The sequence below is a fragment of the Rhinoderma darwinii genome, chromosome 1, assembly GCF_050947455.1.
Source record: "Rhinoderma darwinii isolate aRhiDar2 chromosome 1, aRhiDar2.hap1, whole genome shotgun sequence".
NCBI classification, from domain to species: domain Eukaryota; kingdom Metazoa; phylum Chordata; class Amphibia; order Anura; family Rhinodermatidae; genus Rhinoderma; species Rhinoderma darwinii.
Window position 1 is genome coordinate 428,733,272 of NC_134687.1, and position 18,958 is coordinate 428,752,229.

At 42.6% G+C, this 18,958-nt stretch overlaps 1 protein-coding gene across 1 annotated transcript in view; it reads left to right on the forward strand.

Annotated features, from left to right (window-relative positions):
- The window catches only part of MYO1H (myosin IH), a 160,818-nt gene that overhangs the window by 16,880 nt on the left and 124,980 nt on the right, over window positions 1–18,958 (forward strand). The window contains exon 2 of the mRNA XM_075853654.1: window positions 18,616–18,777. Within this exon, the coding sequence (XP_075709769.1) occupies window positions 18,616–18,777 (162 nt within the window). The remainder of the gene's footprint in view (window positions 1–18,615; window positions 18,778–18,958) is intronic.

An 18,958-nucleotide genomic window follows, 5' to 3' on the forward strand; every position in this document is an offset into this window, starting at 1 on the left:
CTGAGCATATTGTCATGATTCGGGGTGTGGACCCACTGGGCCATACTGCGTAGTGGGATGCCAGCTGGCCAAACAGGTAAAGTACACAGTCAATAGTTCAGAGAGGATACCTGAGGCAAAGTAGACAGTAGCAAGGCAGACACATCTCGGACCAGGCGGCGGCTAGACGTCAGGTGTGGCGCAGCAGAACAGGCGTGGAACACAGCACAATACGGCAACAGCTCAGCATGGCACTAGAACAGGATAGCACGGAAACAGGATACAGAATACAGGAACAGGGTACACTGGGAAACTGGAAGACACTAGGAGACCATTAGTGTAAAGGATCTGCCAGACACAGCTTCTGTGTCGACGCCCGTGGTTAATCAGTCTGCATCTGCTCCTAGGTCTGATAGAGTGACTCGATCTGCTACCACTCAGGCTGGTAGGCTGAGGAGTGGGAGAACCTATCACAGCCTGGCCAGATGGTTCTAGCTCCCGCCCTCGGTCTATGTATACCTTCATTTGCTTCTTGTCTTTGCCTGTGATCTCTCGTTTCCTGGCTCTGCTGTTCCAGCTGTTACTATTGACCTCTGCTTTACTGACTACGCTCCTGCTCTGCGTTTGGTACCTCGTATACTCTTGGTTTGACTCGGCTTGTTCACTACTCTAGTTGCTCACGGTATTGCCGTGGGCAACTGCCCCATTTCCCTTAGCTTCTGTGTACCCTTGTCTGTTTATCTGTCATGCACATACTGAGCGTAGGGACCGTCGCCCAGTTGTACGCCATCGCCTAGGACGAGTCGTGCAAGTAGGCAGGGACTGAGTGGCGGGTAGATTAGGGCTCATCTGTCTGTCTCCCTACCCCGTCATTACAATTAGCACGACAAACTTCAGGAAACAAACAATGCTCTTGGCAAGGAACAAGAGGGCAGAGCCCCTTTTATAGCCCAGAGCATCCTGGTCTAGATTGGGGTCTTCCTGCAATATGTGCGCACTAGCCATTTAAAGGGAATGTGTCGCTAGAATTTTTTAATTTTTTTTTAGTTAAACAGTTAGTATATACAGTACATGATTAGACATTGTTCTAATTTTTTTAATTTTTTCACAAGTCAGGAAATATTATAAATTACATTCTAATTTATAACATTTCCATGTGCTGGTCACTAGAGGGAGCAATTCCCAAAATTGCAGCATTGGCATGTGCTAAAGCAACCACATTGCTTTATGCTGCAAAATTTTAGAAGACACACTCGCTCTAGTGTGCTCAATTAATCCCCCTCCTTTATCCTGGCTAGTGCATATAATGTTCAAACCTCCTACACTGTGTGCCGCCATTTTTAGAGCGAATGCACAGTGTAGTAGGCTTACATACAGTGGTAATCACACACTAAAACACGAATATACACAGACATAACTTACCTGCTCCTGCCGCCGCTGCTGCCGCCGCTCCCTCCGGTCCGTCCGCTCCCTCCGCTCCTAGTGCTTGCTTCTGAACACATGTCCGGAAGCCGCGACCGGAAGTAGTCATCTTACTGTCCGGCCGCGGCTTCCGGTCCACGTGAAAATGGCGCCGGATGTCGCTCGGCCGAAGACCTTCCTTTTGGACTGTGTGGGAGCGGCGCATGCTCCGTTCCCACACAGACGGCGTACACCATAGTGAATGGAACGGCTCCCGTTCGCATTCTCTATGGGGATGTATGTGCCTTATTCCATCTCTGTATGTGTCAGATGAAAAAAAAATGGCAAACCCCATAGTGAAGTAAAAGTTAGAAGAAACAAAAAAGTAAAATACAAACACAAATAAATAAAATGTATTTTAATATAACACTAAAAGCAAATTGATATAAAAAAATTTTTTTTCGCGACACCTGTCCTTTAAGACCGTGCACGTGCGGACGCGCGCGCCCTCCGGAGACAGTCTCGGTATCCGAAAGTGAGTGCCGGCGACTCACAGAAGGATGACGCTGCACACAAGTCAGATGTCCATGGCCACGGCCTTCGAGGGGTATGTCAGAACGATGGCCCGTGGCAATAGACGTTACACTTATTTATTACAGACATAAGAATAGCATTAAAAATAGACCAGCAGGAAAGTTAAAATCAGATATTTTGGTCCTCCTGAATCTTTATCTGCTGGTAGGTCAATGTCACTTTCCGACTTCTGGGAGACGGTCATAATGCTGTGTAGACAAAGCAAAAACATGCGCCAACGTGATTCTTAATCTGTGCAATTTAACAATTTACTGCAGTTTTTATTTATTTTTTTACTTTATCTACCTCTGTTGAAAACAGTTTTAATAAAAACATTATTTTATAAAAGGGACGTTCCTATGTGAGATTATATGGATTTATACTAGCTATATAGCAGTCTCAGAGATTACTGTCTGTTTGGTGGTACTTTGGGTATGATTTTGCTATGTATAATTTGTCTAAAGCCATACAAGAGATGGCTAACAGCCAAATTCTCATTTGGTTGACAGTTATTTCTCCCAACTCCACCAAATAAATGCACGCTCAGCCGAGCGTGTATGTTTGTTTCAATAGGAAGAGGGAATAAGTTGCTGGAAGATCTCACTGGCAACGGTTTATCTCCAGTGGGAACAAAAAAAAATCGAGGATTTTGCCAGAAGAGAGTACCGAGGTACTTATACAGATAAGATGAAAATCGGCGGTCTGTTCGCCTTCTCTCTTATGTGTAGGGCCAGTTTTACTTTTGATTATTTCCAATTTTCAGATTTAAAAGACTAAAAAGTATACCACAGCTCAGAATGTTCAAATGCTGGTACATCAATGTCATACAATGTGAATGGACCTAGGGGTCTTTATAACCTTAAAGGGGTATTCCAGCCTTTATCATTTTTCACCTATCCACTGAAGAGGTGAAAAAATCCTAGATTGGTGGGGGTCCGAATTTTTTTCTTTTAAGCAACATCTTTAATCCCATCCAATCCCTGCCCATACACACCTGGTTCAGCCCACACAGTATCATGCTCCCATAGTGCCTCCCACACAGTATAATACCGAATAGCTGCCCCCACATAGTATAATGCCCCCATCAGAGGCGTATCCAGGTTCTCCAGCATCCGGGGCAAGCTCCTAGCGTCTCACAGCGGACGTCCATTACGGACGTATCATGCTCGTGTGAACCCAGCCTAAGGCTACTACTCTCTGCTCTGCCTGATGTGACTCACCGTTAGGTGGAGGCAGGAGGTCTTGCGGTGGCGTTCTGACTGGGGTTGGTGCTGGCCCGGGAGTGGACCAGTCCAGTCACCTGACCTGAGTCACCAGACCTCATATCACTGACGCGTTGCTAGGGTCTTAAATAAACACAGACATATATTTACCCCCCCCCCAAATATATATTTTTTTATATATATATCGGAGATAGCATATCTATAAGACCAAAGGTCTGCAGTGCTGTAATTGCTGCAAATGGAGCATTCTTTGATGAAAGCAAAGTTTGAAGGAGAAAATTATTATTTCAAATAAAAATCATTATTTCTAACCTTGTCAATGTCTTGACTATATTTTCTAGTCATTTTGCAACTCATTTGATAAATATAAGTGTGAGTTTTCATGGAAAACACAAAATTGTCTGGGTGACCCCAAACTTTTGAACGGTAGTGTATATTTACCCCCCCCCCAAATATATATTCTTTTTTATATATATATATATATATATATATATATATATATATATATATTGGAGATAGCATATCTATAAGACTACGGCTCCTATAGCTACACCACTGGAAAGAATTGGATGCATTGTCTCAGCAGACAGTGTCACACATGATATGCTTAGATACATGGCCCGAGCAGACAGTATCACACATGATAGACTTAGGGCTCATTCAGATGAGCGTAAATCTCGTCCGTGTGCTGTGCGTTGAAACAATGCACAGCACACTGACGCATTGATATCAATGGGGCTATTCACACATGCGTGAGTTTTCATGCAGCGAGTTTCCGTTGCGTGAAACTCACTGCATGTCCTATATTGGTGCGTTTTCACGCACCAAGTCGCCCATTGAAGTCAATGGGTGCGTGAAAACCACGGACAGCACATGAACTACAGATGTTCGGGCACTGGACCATACTTGGCTCTTCCCAGTAGCCCTGGTGGTGGTGGGTACCAGGGTAATAATGGGGTTTAGTGTTAGCATCTGCACCGGCTAACATTAAGCTCCGCCTTAGTAATAAACGCTGTCAATCAGCCAGCGGCCATTACTAAAACGGTAGTAATAAAGTTTAAAAGAAAATACGAAGAGATAGATAAAATATTTTATTGAACTACAAAAAACCACACAACCCTCATTAACCATTTTATTAAAAATAAAACAAGCCGTGATCGAAGTAGTCCTCGAATCCGACGTAGTCCAACAACCGATCATGTAAAAAAAACAAAAAAAACAAAAAAACAAACCATTAGTAACACACTTGGTGGTAGTAGCAAATATTCAAACGAGGTACATGTGGTAGGCTTAGATACAGGTTCCATGTGTGATACTGTCTTTTAGACCATGCATCTAAGCCTACCACAAGATAGGCTTAGATACAGGGCCCCAGCAGACAGTAATCTTAAACAGTGTAAGATTATTGTCTGCTGGGGCCCTGTATCTAAGCCTAACATGTGGTAGGCTTAGGTACAGGGTCCATGTGTGACATGGTCTGTTAGACCCTGTATCTAAGCCTATCACAAGGCAGGCTTAGATACAGGACCCCAGCAGACTGTAACGGTACAGTTACCCTCCTCTTCGGCTCCGGGTGCAGCGGATGTCCCGACACCATCTAGCGTCGTGACGTCATGAGGCGAGAAGACGTCAGGACTTCTGCTGCACTCAGGAAGGAAGATGGGTAAGTATGTGTTGTCACTATAGTAACAGGGGCCTATGTATTTTATTACATAGGCCCAGTTACTATAGTAACTTTTATAGATGAGGTGCGGGGGGCCACGGCCCAGTCGCAATTTCGACCACTGCCACCCGAACGTGGCAGTCGCCGGGGCACCGGGCCAAAGATCCGGGGCTTAGGCCCTGAAGGCCCGGTGCTAGCGGCGCCCCTGCTCTGAGGCACGCAATGATCCACACATTCGTTGTAAACCACTCACTAAACCCAACAGAGACGTTCAGGGTGGGTGCCAATGGAAAACCTGGCAACTAATATCTTCAATGTCTGTGATTGGTCAGTCATCACTGACTAATCAATCGCTGCGAGCGCTGAGGCAGGACCTTGATGATTGGTCCTTTGGCGATGAACTGTGTTAGGCCTTATTCACACGAACGTGTTATACGTGTTATATGTTCGTGTGACGGCTGTTAAAACAACGAACGTCACACGGACCTATGTAAATCAATGGGGCCGTTCACACGGTCGTTGTTTCAACGGACCGTGTGAAAGGTCTGTGAGAAAATAGGACATGTTTTTTCACGCTTAACGCATCCCTCTGTAACCCAGCAAAAGGATTGTATGGCATTGAGAAATGGGAGGTTGTGGCCGGCCACTAGAGGGCGCTGTGAGGTTAGTACATCGACAGTGTTTAGTGTGTGGAGTGATATACAAGAGAGGTCTAGTGAGGAAGTGTCTGGAGAGAGGTCTGAGAAGCGCTGGACAGGAAGAGACAGAGACTGGACTGAGAGAGCTGTAGCAAGTAAGGAAGACATTGTGACTCAGATAACTGTAAAAGATAAAGAGCATTCTGGCCAGCAGCAGAGCATAAGTAATGTGAAGTATCAGACACGCATTTACTGGAGTTCCAAGTTAAGGAGATCCGGCTGAGTTAAGAAGAGAGTGTTTAGAGCAAGAAGCTGAAGACGCCATTTTGAGCATAAGGTAACATAGAGCCATTAACTGCCGGCTCATCAGAGAGTGCATTGTATTACATTGCCGGACCTCAAAGATCACATTACACTAAACCTGGAAGCTAAGAGACTTTATTATCCTAAGGCACCGGATAAAGAGAACATATTTTAATCATTACGGATTATAAGAGACTGTGTTATATTGAAATGCCGGATAAAAGCAGAGACTGTATTGTTTACCGAGCACCAGTTATATTTTGCCTAGAGCTCAAGTTTTTGACTGTTGTCATATTTTCTGCATGTTCAGTAAAGACAAAACGAATATAATCCCGGTGTCAGTAATTATTGTCCTTAAAGTCATATTACAACTTGGCGTAGTCGGCAGGATGGATGCAGATACAATGGACGAGACAACATTATCATCCAGTGTGACCCATCCAATGATACCGGTGGGAGCCCTCTTAAATCATTTGCCAAAGTTTAATGGATCTGATCTATTGTTGGAAGATTGGAGTGAACGGCTGGAAGGAGCGGCACGGCTCTGTAATGTCGCTCCACATTTAAAAGTAGAATTGGCGCTAAGTACCTTAGAAGGAGAAGCTAGGAAAACCGTTTTGTTACAGCCAGCACGACACCGACAAACCTTCGAACAAATTCGGCAGCTATTAGATGATGTGTATGGAGATACGTCCTCTGAGGGCATGATAAGGAAGCGATTCTTTGCCCGCCAGCAGAAAGAAGAAGAGACACTGGCGCAGTTTGCAAATGGATTACAGGAAATAATGGCAATGTTGCAACGTAAAGAAGAACAATCAGCCGGGTCCTTTACCAATGTACACGTAGTATTGCGGGATCAGTTTGTAATAGGTCTCAAGAATCCACCGTTAAGGAGAACTCTGAAGGAAAAGTTAAAGAAAGAACCAGATATGACGATTCATCAATTATTGACGGAAGCTATCGCATTGGAAAAAGAGGAATCGGCCAGCACTGATACGGTGGTCAGGCAAGCAGAAATTGTAACCAAGAAGAACCCCGACATGGAGGCAAGGATGGAGTCATTGGAAGGTGCCATGAGAGAGTTGAAAGCCGCTATTACTAATAAGCCTGACCCTGGAACTCCAGTTCGATACTCACAAGAGAGACAGTCGTTTGCAGATAGGAGGAAGCAAGGTAGGAATGCTCCAGACCCTACCATCTGCTATAATTGTGGCCGAGCAGGACACATTGCTAGAAATTGCATGCGTTCTCACTATCAGAGCAATCGCAGGAATTTAAACTAGAACGACCTGTAGTTGAGGGGCAAACTACAGGGGAGTCCACGGATACATGCCCTGCGTTAGATGCTACAGATATAGTGGGGGAATGTCCCGTCGTCGTAGCAAAATTCAATGGCGTTGAGTTGTCATGTTTAATCGATACTGGATCTCAAGTGACCACTATGGATAAAGTTGTGTTTGAAACTTATTTCCCTTCCTTGTTATGTGAGAAGAGTGACACTTGGATAAGACTCAAGGCAGCTAATAGTTTACCTATCCCTATCCTGGGAGTTATACAAATGGACATTTCAATATGGAATCGTGATTTGAACAAAAAGGGGGTTATCATAGTAGAAAAAGCTATGGACTCTGAAATTCCCGTGATTCTAGGAATGAATATATTGCGGGACTTAGATGGAGTAATGTCACAAGAGCTGGGCCCAAAATACTGGAAACAAATACCCACTCAACGACCTTCTCAAATGGCTTTACAGCGCACTTTAAAACATTGTCGCATTAATGGAGAACTGTTAAATTGGCCTGGAAGGGTAGGACTGGTTAAGATACCAGCCTCTCGAAGTATACAAGTACCAGCAGGCCATGAAATGTTGTTACCCTTGCCAGTGGGTACTAATAAAGTGTTAAAGGGCACCACTGTGTTAATTGAATCAGCTCTGCAGAAAGAAGGAGTAGCCGTGGCCCGGTCGATATGCAAGGTACAGGCTGGACAAGTATTATTACGAGTGGTTAATATCACGAAACAAAATGTAACCTTATTTCCCCGGGAACTAGTAGCTGAAGTGTTTCCGGTGAGGGAGGAACAAGTGGAAAGCCGTTCAGATTGGCAAGTGAGTTATCCGTGTGAAAGTGTAGCTGTGGTTACAGTGTGTCGAGCCACCACTCAAGCTAATGACACCATTGGGAGGCGATTACTGGAGCAAATACCTTTAGAAGGAACGGATTTGACTACCAGACAAATAGATGAAGTGGCGGGAGTGTTAGGAGAGCACTCCAAGGCTTTTTCCAAGAATGAAGCAGACTTTGGGTTGACAACAACTTTAGAACATGAAATACATACGGGAAATGCTCACCCGGTACGAGAACGATACCGTACCATTCCGCCCGCTTTTTATCAAGAAGCCAAAGTGTTGCTAAAACGCATGCTAGACAGTCATGTTATCCGACCCAGTAAAAGTCCATGGGCTTCTCCCATAGTATTAGTAAAGAAGAAAGATGGAAGCTTGCGGTTCTGTGTAGATTACCGGCGATTGAATGCCTGCACCGTCAGAGATGCATACCCTTTACCACGAATAGAAGACTCTTTGCTGGCTTTGGGTAAGGCCAAATACTTCTCTACCCTGGATTTGGCCAGTGGGTACTGGCAAGTACCAGTTGCAGAAGAAGATCGAGAAAAGACTGCATTCATCACCCCTATGGGGTTATACGAATTTTTGAGAATGCCGTTCGGTCTAACCAATGCACCAGCTACATTTCAGCGCTTGATGGAAGTTTGTTTGGGAGATTTAAACTTTGAATGTTTGCTCATCTACCTAGATGACATCATTATCTTCTCAGCCACTTTCACAGAACATTTGGAAAGATTGAAAGTGGTACTTACGCGTATCGAAGAACATGGTCTAAAACTAAAACCGGGCAAATGTCACTTGTTTACCTGGGACACGTGGTTACTAGAGACGGTGTACAACCAATGGATGCCAAAGTACGAGCCGTGCAACAATGGCCGGTACCAAAGACAGTAACAGAGCTTAGAAGTTTCCTAGGACTGATTGGATATTACAGACGGTTCATACAGAATTTTGCTAAGGTGGCTGCTCCCCTATATGTGTTACTGAATGGAACCAAACCGGGAGTCGATCATAAGAGAAGTATCACTTGGGGAATAGAGGCTGAACAAGCCTTCCAAGAGTTAAAAAGACGACTAACTGGTGCTCCTGTCTTGGCGTATGCAGATTACTCTCTACCATTTGTTTTGTGTACCGATGGAAGTTTAAAAGGATTAGGAGCTGTTCTTTCTCAAATGCAGAATGGACGGGAACGTGTCATTGCTTATGCCAGTCGGACGCTGAGAGATGGGGAAAAGAATCCGGACAACTATAGCTCATTCCGGTTGGAACTTTTGGCAGTCGTATGGGCGGTTACCGAGCGATTTGCAGATATCTTGCTGGGCGCAGAGTGTGTGTTATGGACTGACAATAATCCATTGGTTCATTTAGACTCGGCCAAATTGGGTGCTATGGAGCAACGTTGGCGAGCACGACTTAGCAAATTTAAATTTACTGTGAAGTACCGCCCAGGACGAGCTAATGGGAATGCAGATGCCCTGTCCCGTAATCCCGTAGATTTGCCTGAAGGACTGACTGAAGAGGAGTTAGAGGAAACAGAGACTCCTAATTTCCTTGCCAATGAAGTACATGATCAGATGCCAGGTGAGAATATTCAAAGTGCTCCGGTGCATACTGGGGAGCCCATAAGAGAAACCATCGATCAATGGACTGCTGAAGAATGGAAGAAACAGCAGTTGCAAGATATTCAAATTCGGACTGTAAGAAGATGGGTGCTAGAGAGATACCGACCCAATCAACGAGAGCGATTGCGATTGTCTGGAGTGGGACAGAGAATATATCGCCAACGAGATAGATTGGCAGTAAAACAAGGGATATTGTACCGCCGAGTATTCCTACCGACCATGGAAGGACCCGTCTGGCAAGCTGTGTTGCCGGAGCGAGAGTTAGAAAGTACGGTTAAGTGGATGCATGAGAAAAAGGGGCATTATGGTCCTGAAAAGACTTTCCGTTGGTTGCAACAATTCTACTATCATCCTTTGCTGTTTGCAGTGGCACAGAAAGTGTGTCAGAACTGTAGAAATTGCACCCTGGCCAGAGCGGCTGAACAACAAGCTCCGGTGGGGCATATACAGACGCATTATCCATTACAGTTGGTCATGATGGACTATTTGACAGTAGATGAGTCTTTACAAGGGTACAGATATTTATTGGTTGTGATAGACCACTTCACCAAATTCACAGTGGCCGTACCTACCCGAGATCAAACGGCTGAATCTGCGGCACAGGGATTGTGGACTCATTTCATCTTACCCTATGGATGTCCTTCACAGCTTCACTCTGATCAAGGAGCTTGTTTTGAGGGGCGAGTAATAGAAGAATTATGCAGATTGTACCAGATTAAAAAGACCCGCACGACCCCGTATCACCCTCAAGGGAACGGGGCCTGTGAAAGGATGAATCGGACCATATTGCAGTTGTTGCGAACACTGGAGAAACAAAAAAAAGAGAGATGGCCTGACTACATTGCAGAATTAATCTGGATCTATAATAACACTATAACACTGTACATTAGTGACCAACAGTACGCCTTTTTACGTTCCTCACTAATGGGCTTTAGGCTAATGCGACGCCTTTTAACGTGATCGCATTAGCCTAAAGTAGCGCCGAAATTAAAGATCGGGGCTCCGTTCTCTCAGCTACCGGAGGTAGCTGAGAGTTCGGGGCAACGACCAGAGACCATAACGAGTGGTCTCTGGTCACGTGATCGCCGTGAATCGCTATTTCACAGCGTTCACGCTAAACCGGCGGATAATCGCCATTTCTCTCTCCTCTCATGGAATAACTCCTTAGAGAGGAGAGAGAACGGGTAAATAGTGCGCCCCCCCCCCCGTCCGATTCCCCTTCATGTCCGATTCCCCCCCCCCCCGTCCGATCCCCCCCCCGGTCCGATCCCCCCCCCACGGTCCGATTCCCCCCCCCCAAAATGGCGCCCGAGTGCGCTTTGCATAACTTACCTGTGTCGTCATCTGGCACAGCAACAATCAGGGACCGTTGTGACTGGTCCCTGATCAGGTGATCTCTGTGATAAAACCTATCACAGAGATCACTGACAGTTATTTTCAAAACACAGCCAGGACATGGGCTGTGTTTCTCTCTCCTCCCATTGTAGTTGTTCTGAGAGGAGAGAGAAATCAGTCTAAGTCCTGTGCTGTGAAGAAAGAAAAAAAGTGATAAAAAATCATCGTTCTTATACATACATATATATATATATAATATATCAAATCTATATTAGCGTCAGCGCTAGATTAGCGTCAGCGCTAGTTTAGCGTTAGTGCTAGTTTAGCGTTAGTTCTAGTTTAGCGTTAGTGCTAGTTTACCGTTAGTTTAGCGTTACTTTAGGGTTAGGGCTAGTTTAGCGTTCGTGTTTAGGGCCGTTTAGAATTAATTTTACGTCTGTTATATAAAAAAAAAAAATATATAAAAAAAATATATATATAAAAAAAAATAAAAAATTTGTGTCGTTTTTAGGATTTTAGGTTTACTTTAGGGTTAGGACTTATAGGGCATATATATATATATATATATATATATACATACACATCTATAAATATGTCTCAGCGTATGTACAGCGCGGAGCAAGCCTACGCCTTGCTATGTTCCGACACTTCTGAAAGCGAAACAGACACCGCTTCAGAATTTGTTCCAGACAGTGACAGTGACGATTCTAATTCCACCGCTGAACCCCATAGTCCTATGGTGGTGGATACGTCAGTCGCTGTAGAGGTGTCAAGTGCAGGGCCGAGTGTTGCAGTCCCTCCCGTGATGTGGGATCCTGCACTATCATTTTCCCCCCAAGTACCCCAATTTGAAGCGACCCCAGGAATTAGTGTCGACGTCCAAAATTTTACCCCCTATAATTTTTTTAATTTATTTATATGTGATACGGTCCTAGACTTGATAGTCCAGCAGACTAATCTGTATGCTAGGCAGTTTGTTCTACAAAAGCCTGCATCTATGTACTCCAGAATGTGGAGCCCCACAAGTGTCCCAGAAATAAAAAAAATTTTAGGCATTACCCTCAATATGGGTTTGGTTAAAAAACCCTCTGTCCGGTCCTACTGGACTTGTAGTGCTGTCCACGCTACCCCTGTATTTGCAGCAGTGATGTCCAGAAACCGCTATGAGGCCCTAATGCGATTCATGCATTTTACTGATAATTCCCAAGTCCCCCCAAGAAGTGACCCAGCTTATGATCGGCTTAATAAATTAAGGCCATTAATCACCCTTCTAAATGATTTATTTTTAAAGTTGTACACCCCTGACAAAAATTTGTCAGTAGATGAATCGCTCATGAGCTTCAAAGGGCGTCTTTCCTTTCGTCAATTCATCCCTTCCAAACGAGCCAGATATGGGGTGAAATTGTACAAAGTTTGCGAGAGCACAACGGGTTACACCTGCGGTTTCAAAATCTATGAAGGCAGGGACTGCCAAATTTATACCCCAGGCTGCCCAGAAACTATTGGCACCTCTGGCAAAATTGTGTGGAACCTAATGGAGCCATTTCTGCACAAGGGGTACCACGTCTATACAGACAATTTTTATACCAGCGTTGCCCTTTATAAAGCCCTCCATGCTGCAAATACAGGGGCCTGTGGGACAGTATGGAAGAACAGAGTGGGACTCCCACAACAGTTGGTGTCCAGGCGTTTGGGAAAGGGAACATCCATGGCCCTTGCAAGTCAGGAATTGCTTGCAGTGAAGTGGGCCGACAAGAAGGATGTCTACATGCTGTCCACCGTACACACGGACACCACTGTGGCAATTACGGAGAGGGGGGCTACCACTGCAAAGCAGAAACCTGTCTGTGTAACAGACTACAACAAATTTATGGGGGGTGTAGACCTTTCCGACCAGGTGCTTCAGCCTTACCTGGTGAAGCGTAAAAATAAGGCCTGGTACAAAAAGGTAGCAATCTACCTCATCCAGGTTGCTACCTATAACAGTTTTGTTATTTTCAAAAAAGCCCAAGGAACGCTCACTTTCCTTCAATTTCAGGAGAAGGTCATTGAGCATCTCCTTTTTGAGTCCACTATACCGGCACAATCCTGCGAATCTGAGGATGTGCGCAGGCTTTCAGAGCGCCACTTTTTACACCCTATTCCCTCCACTGAGACCCAAAAATATCCCCAAAAAAGGTGTCGGGTATGTAGCAGGCATGGCAGGAGGAGGGATACCCGCTTTTATTGCCCCATGTGTCCATCAAAACCAGCCCTTTGTAACTATCCCTGTTTCGAAACCTTTCACACGGTTGCAAATTACTAGAATTTAACACAAAAAAAAATAATGGGTTGGGGGCCTTTTTAGGGAGTCAATTTCTTTATATTTTCTTTTTAGTTCGTGGGCTTTCCAAGTAGGGATTATTTCTTGTGGGAGATGTTGTAGAGCACATTTTTTTCAGACCGTGAAACTAATTTTACCCCTTATGATTTTTTTTATTTATTTGTGGGTGATCAAGTGCTGGAATTAATTGTCCAGTACAAAATCCCACATCCACAATTTTTTTATTTTGACTGTTCTTATGACTATGTCCTGCCACATACAGCTGTTACATTCCTAATTCTGTACCGTGATACGGGCATGATCTTTTTTTTTTATTTGGAGGATCTCTAATAATTGAGCTGTTCCTTATCAATACACCATGGGCTTTGTTACGGTTCTTCTGGAAATACTGACATCATTTTGGGGATTAGTGATCCTTTACTGTTCCTATAGATGGTTTTGGACACTGTCCTTTTATATATTCTGTAGGTGATTGGTTGTTTTGTGCACATAGCGGTTCCTACCTTGCCGGGCAGGGGTCTGTTATGGTGTACCGCGTCACTTGGCACATTCGTCCCTCATAAGGATTGATGGAGCTAAAGAGACGTTGTACAACCAGTCACTGAAAAAAAAAATCCTTGTCATGACAGCCCTGCAGGTGTTCTTCTATCTAGTGAACAGACTCGAGTTTGCAACATAGTTGGATACATTTTCCTCCATTTGTTTGAAGATATTGCCCGTCACTCCAGTACAGTTTATTTTTTCCTCTCTGACTGATTTTATATTAGGACAGAATTCTGTCCACAATGACATCATAATGGCACCAACTGCTTCTTCAGCAAGACATAGTCATAAGTACAGGCAAATACGTCTATAGCAACATGTATCCGTTATGAATACACGGCTTCACTTCTATTCTGTGCCGCACAAATTTATTAATGTGGCGTATTTCTAACAAAATAACCTTCTACCACGTCTCCTCTATTTCATGTGGAAACGTAATAAAAGCTTGAAGAAAACATTATATACCCATAGTGTCTGAAATGATACCCATTATTTCCTCATTTAAAACATTTTTGGTCCGCATGCCCACTACACCACTAGATGAATACCTTTAGGGGTTTAGTTTTTAAAATGGGGTCATTTCTGCGTGTTTTTTTTTTGTTCAGGCAGCTCAATGCCTCTAAATGCATGATATGGGGCCTAGAATTTATTCAATTGTGCCCTGAAAGCCAAAGGGTGCTCCCTCTCTTTTTGGCCCAGCCACAGGTCTAATAAGCAGATTATGGCAACAATGAGAGTATTTTTGAAAACAGGAGAAACAGGGTGATAGATTTTGGGGTGTGTTTCTTCATTTTCATGTTCGCTTTACAAAGAAATCGGTCTTCAAAGTGATACTTTTATATAAAAAGTGTTTTTTTTATTTTATTTCACCAGCTATGCATTAAATTTAGCAAAAAACTGTGTGGTCAAAATACTCACTACACCCCTAGATAAATACCTTAAGGGGTCTAGTTTTCTAAATGGGGTCGTTTATGGGGAGTTTCTATCGTTCTGGTAGTTCAAAACCTCTCCAAATGTACAGTGGGGCCTAAAACAATTTCAAGCAAAATAGGAGTCCTGAAAGCCACCGGGTGCTCCCTTTCTTTCGGGCCCTGCTGTGTGTCCAGGCAACACATTAGGGTCACAATGTGGGCATTTTTGAAAACAGGAGAAACAGGGTGATAGATTTTGGCGTGTGTTTCTTCATTCTTATAGTCGCTTTACACAGAAATCGGTCTTCAAAGTGATACTTTTATTAAAAAAGTGAATTTTTATTTTTTTTCACCTGCTATGCATTAAATTTAGCAAAAAACTGTGGGGTCAAAATACTCACTACACCCCTAGATAAATACCTTAAGGGGTCTAGTTTTCTAAATGGGGTCGTTTATGGGGAGTTTCTATCGTTCTGGTAGTTCAAAACCTCTCCAAATATACAGTGGGGCCTAAAACATTTTCAAGCAAAATATGAGTCCTGAAAGCCTCTGGGTGCTCCCTTCCTTTCAAGCCCTGCTGTGTGTCCAGGCAATGCATTAGAGTCACAATGGGGGCATTTTTGAAAACAGGAGAAACAGGGTGATAGATTTTGGGGTGTGTTTCTTCATTCTTATGGTCGCTTTACACAGAAATCGGTCTTCAAAGTGATACTTTTATGAAAAAAGTGAATTTTTATTTTTTTTCACCTGCTATGCATTAAATTTAGCAAAAAACTGTGGTGTCAAAATACTCACTACACCCCTAGATAAATACCTTAAGGGGTCTAGTTTTCTAAATGGGGTCGTTTATGGGGAGTTTCTATCGTTCTGGTAGTTCAAAACCTCTCCAAATGTACAGTGGGGCCTAAAACATTTTCAAGCAAAATAGGAGTCCTGAAAGCCTCCGGGTGCTCCCTTTCTTTCGGGCCCTGCTGTGTGTCCAGGCAACACATTAGGGTCACAATGGGGGAATTTTTGAAAACAAGAGAAACAGGGTGATAGATTTTGGCGTGTGTTTCTTCATTCTTATAGTCGCTTTACACAGAAATCGGTCTTCAAAGTGATACTTTTATGAAAAAAGTGAATTATTTTTTTTTTTCACCTGCTATGCATTAAATTTAGCAAAAAACTGTGGGGTCAAAATACTCACTACACCCCTAGATAAATACCTTAAGGGGTCTAGTTTTCTAAATGGGGTCGTTTATGGGGAGTTTCTATCGTTCTGGTAGTTCAAAACCTCTCCAAATGTACAGTGGGGCCTAAAACATTTTCAAGCAAAATATGAGTCCTGAAAGCCTCCGGGTGCTCCCTCCCTTTCGGGCCCTGTCGTGTGTCCAGGCAACGCATTAGGGTCACAATGGGGGCATTTTTGAAAACAGGAGAAACAGGGTGATAGATTTTTGGGTGTGTTTCTTCATTCTCATGGTCGCTTTACAAAGAAATCGGTACTTTTATGAAAAAAGTTAAATTATATTTTTTTTCCGCCTGCTTTGCATGAATTCTTACAAAAAAACTGTGGGGTCAAAATACTTACAACACCCCTTAATAAATACCTTAAGGGGTCTAGTTTTCAAAATGGGGTCACTTGTGGGGGTTTCCACCATTCTGACACCTATGAGCCTATGAAAACCTGGCTTGGTGCAGGAAAACAAAATGTACTACAAAATTTATAAAATTATTACTTAACTTGTAAGTCCTCTAAATTGCTCAAAAATTATTTTTTTTTTTCAAAAGTGCTGCCAAAATAGAGTAAAGAGATGGAAATATATATTTAATAAAAAAAATTGTACAGTATGTGTGTACATATGTGACATATTGCAGTTAAAAATAGGGAAAAATGATAATTTTTACAAAATTTCTTCAATTTTTCTATTTTTTAAGTTATTTCCGCAAATCGTATCAGTCTACTTTTACCACTAAAATAAAGTACAACATGTGACGAAAAAACAATGTCAGAATTACTTGGATATTCAAAACTTTCACAGAGTTATTCTCTGATAAAGTCACACATACCAGATTTGACAAATTTGGCTTGGTCATTAAGGTCCAAACAAGCTTGGTCACTAAGGGGTTAAGGTAACATAGAGCCATTAACTGCCGGCTCATCAGAGAGTGCATTGTATTACATTGCCGGACCTCAAAGATCACATTACACTAAACCTGGAAGCTAAGAGACTTTATTATCCTAAGGCACCGGATAAAGAGAACATATTTTAATCATTACGGATTATAAGAGACTGTGTTATATTGAAGTGCCGGATAAAAGCAGAGACTGTATTGTTTACCGAGCACCAGTTATATTTTGCCTAGAGCTCAAGTTTTTGACTGTTGTCATATTTTCTGCATGTTCAGTAAAGACAAAACGAATATAATCCCGGTGTCAGTAATTATTGTCCTTAAAGTCATATTACACCTCCATAGACTCTAGTCTATGGGGGATGCGTGATAACACATCCCGCAGGGAAAAGAACGGATGCACCTCGTACGTGAAAAACTGTCGTTTTTCACGTCCGAGATGCGCAATGCTCGGGTGATCTAGCCTTAGGCTGCTGTCTAGGACAGCACCCATCACAGCTTCATTGTGATAATAGCTGAAATGGTGACCTGTTAACACGGCGCTGCACAACTACTACGTAATAGTACGGAGCAGGACTGGATAGGGTTAAGGAGGACCTGCCAACTCTCCTGACATGTCTTTTTTAGTAAATAATAGTATTCCCTATAAAATGACAATTCTTGAACAGTTTTTCTTACCACTCTGTGTTGTGCCGCTTTTCTGTTATTCCTCCTAGAAATGTATGATGTTACCAGTTGGAGATTTGTCCCTACACATACTGTCAATATTGACATAGTGAGACTAGGGGAATGGTAACACCCAGTTGTCAATGTATTCATAACTTTCTAGGAGGAACAAGAGAGGAAAAGTACAACTCAGAGTTATAAGAAAATATTTTCCAGAATTGTTATTTCATGGGAAATACAAGTATTTATAAAAATAAAAGAGGTCACATGTCCTCTTTAAATAAATTTTCATAAATTTATACAAACCTCATTTCACTGTTGTTATTGGGTGTTGTGTGTAGAGTGATGAGAGAAAATTTTTTAATTTAAGAATAAGGCTGTAACAGCAAAATGTGGAAAAATTGAAGGGATCTGAATGCTTGTTGAATGCACCGTACATTTAACACACAAAAAAAAAACATATTTTTAAAGTTAATGATGTCAAAATATAACGTGAATGGGTAAAGTAAAAATCTGAAAAGTTATTGTAGATTAAATAGGGGAGGAGCAGAAATTACAGAAAAATGATTAATGTGCGAATAAATACTACTTTACTGCTTCTTCTCGTATTATTTTCAAATATTTAAGCGCCATCTAGTGGACTTTGTGACAGATGTGCTATTGGCATGTCATTTTTCGTAGACAATGATAATTATTTTGATTGGCTGCTGCTATTGGAGCCATATTATTAATCATTACTAGAAATCCTGTTACTGACCCAGTTACTGTATGACAATAACAAACATAAAAAACACCCAAAAAGCCAAGATAGAAAAACATCACGGCAATGTCTGGTATGGAATATACAGTGGTTTGAAAAAAACAAAAACGCAGCATGTCCTAGAAGTCCTTACTATGTAACATCTGTCAAAAATACATGCCTCATGCACCTGAAATTACAAATCCATAATAAGTCGCCCATAGAAATCTGCATTTGGCATGCGCTATCCTATTCTGTATTACAAAGGCTTTCTTCTGTAGAAGCATTGCTTGTAGTGGGAATTACAGTGCTTCATAGAGGCACCATAAGGTTGCACACAGACTGCCTCTGCATTCTGCAATATATTGTCCGTGCATGAAAATTTTTTCTTATTTGTCTTTTACTCGTACTTTTAACTATTATAAGTTATACAAATTTAGCTTTTTTTTTTTTCAGGTGGCAAATGGTAATGAGAAGGACACAAATATGCACATTGAGGGCTCCCTTAGTGCCCGGGAGAAGGTTGGAGTGCAAGATTTCGTGCTGCTAGATTCCCACACCAGTGAGACTGCTTTCCTAGACAATCTACGCAAACGGTTCCAGGAGAATCTTATCTATGTAATTTTTTAATTCTTCGGTTATCATGCAGCATTTTGCCCCTGTGGAATAAGCACCAATTTATACAAAAAAGACAGAGAACAAGGCGTAAGGGTTCATGCACACGGTCAATTATGACTACAGAACCACAATAAAGGTACATAGGGCTATAGACCTCTGTATCCCTGGTTATGAACTTAGA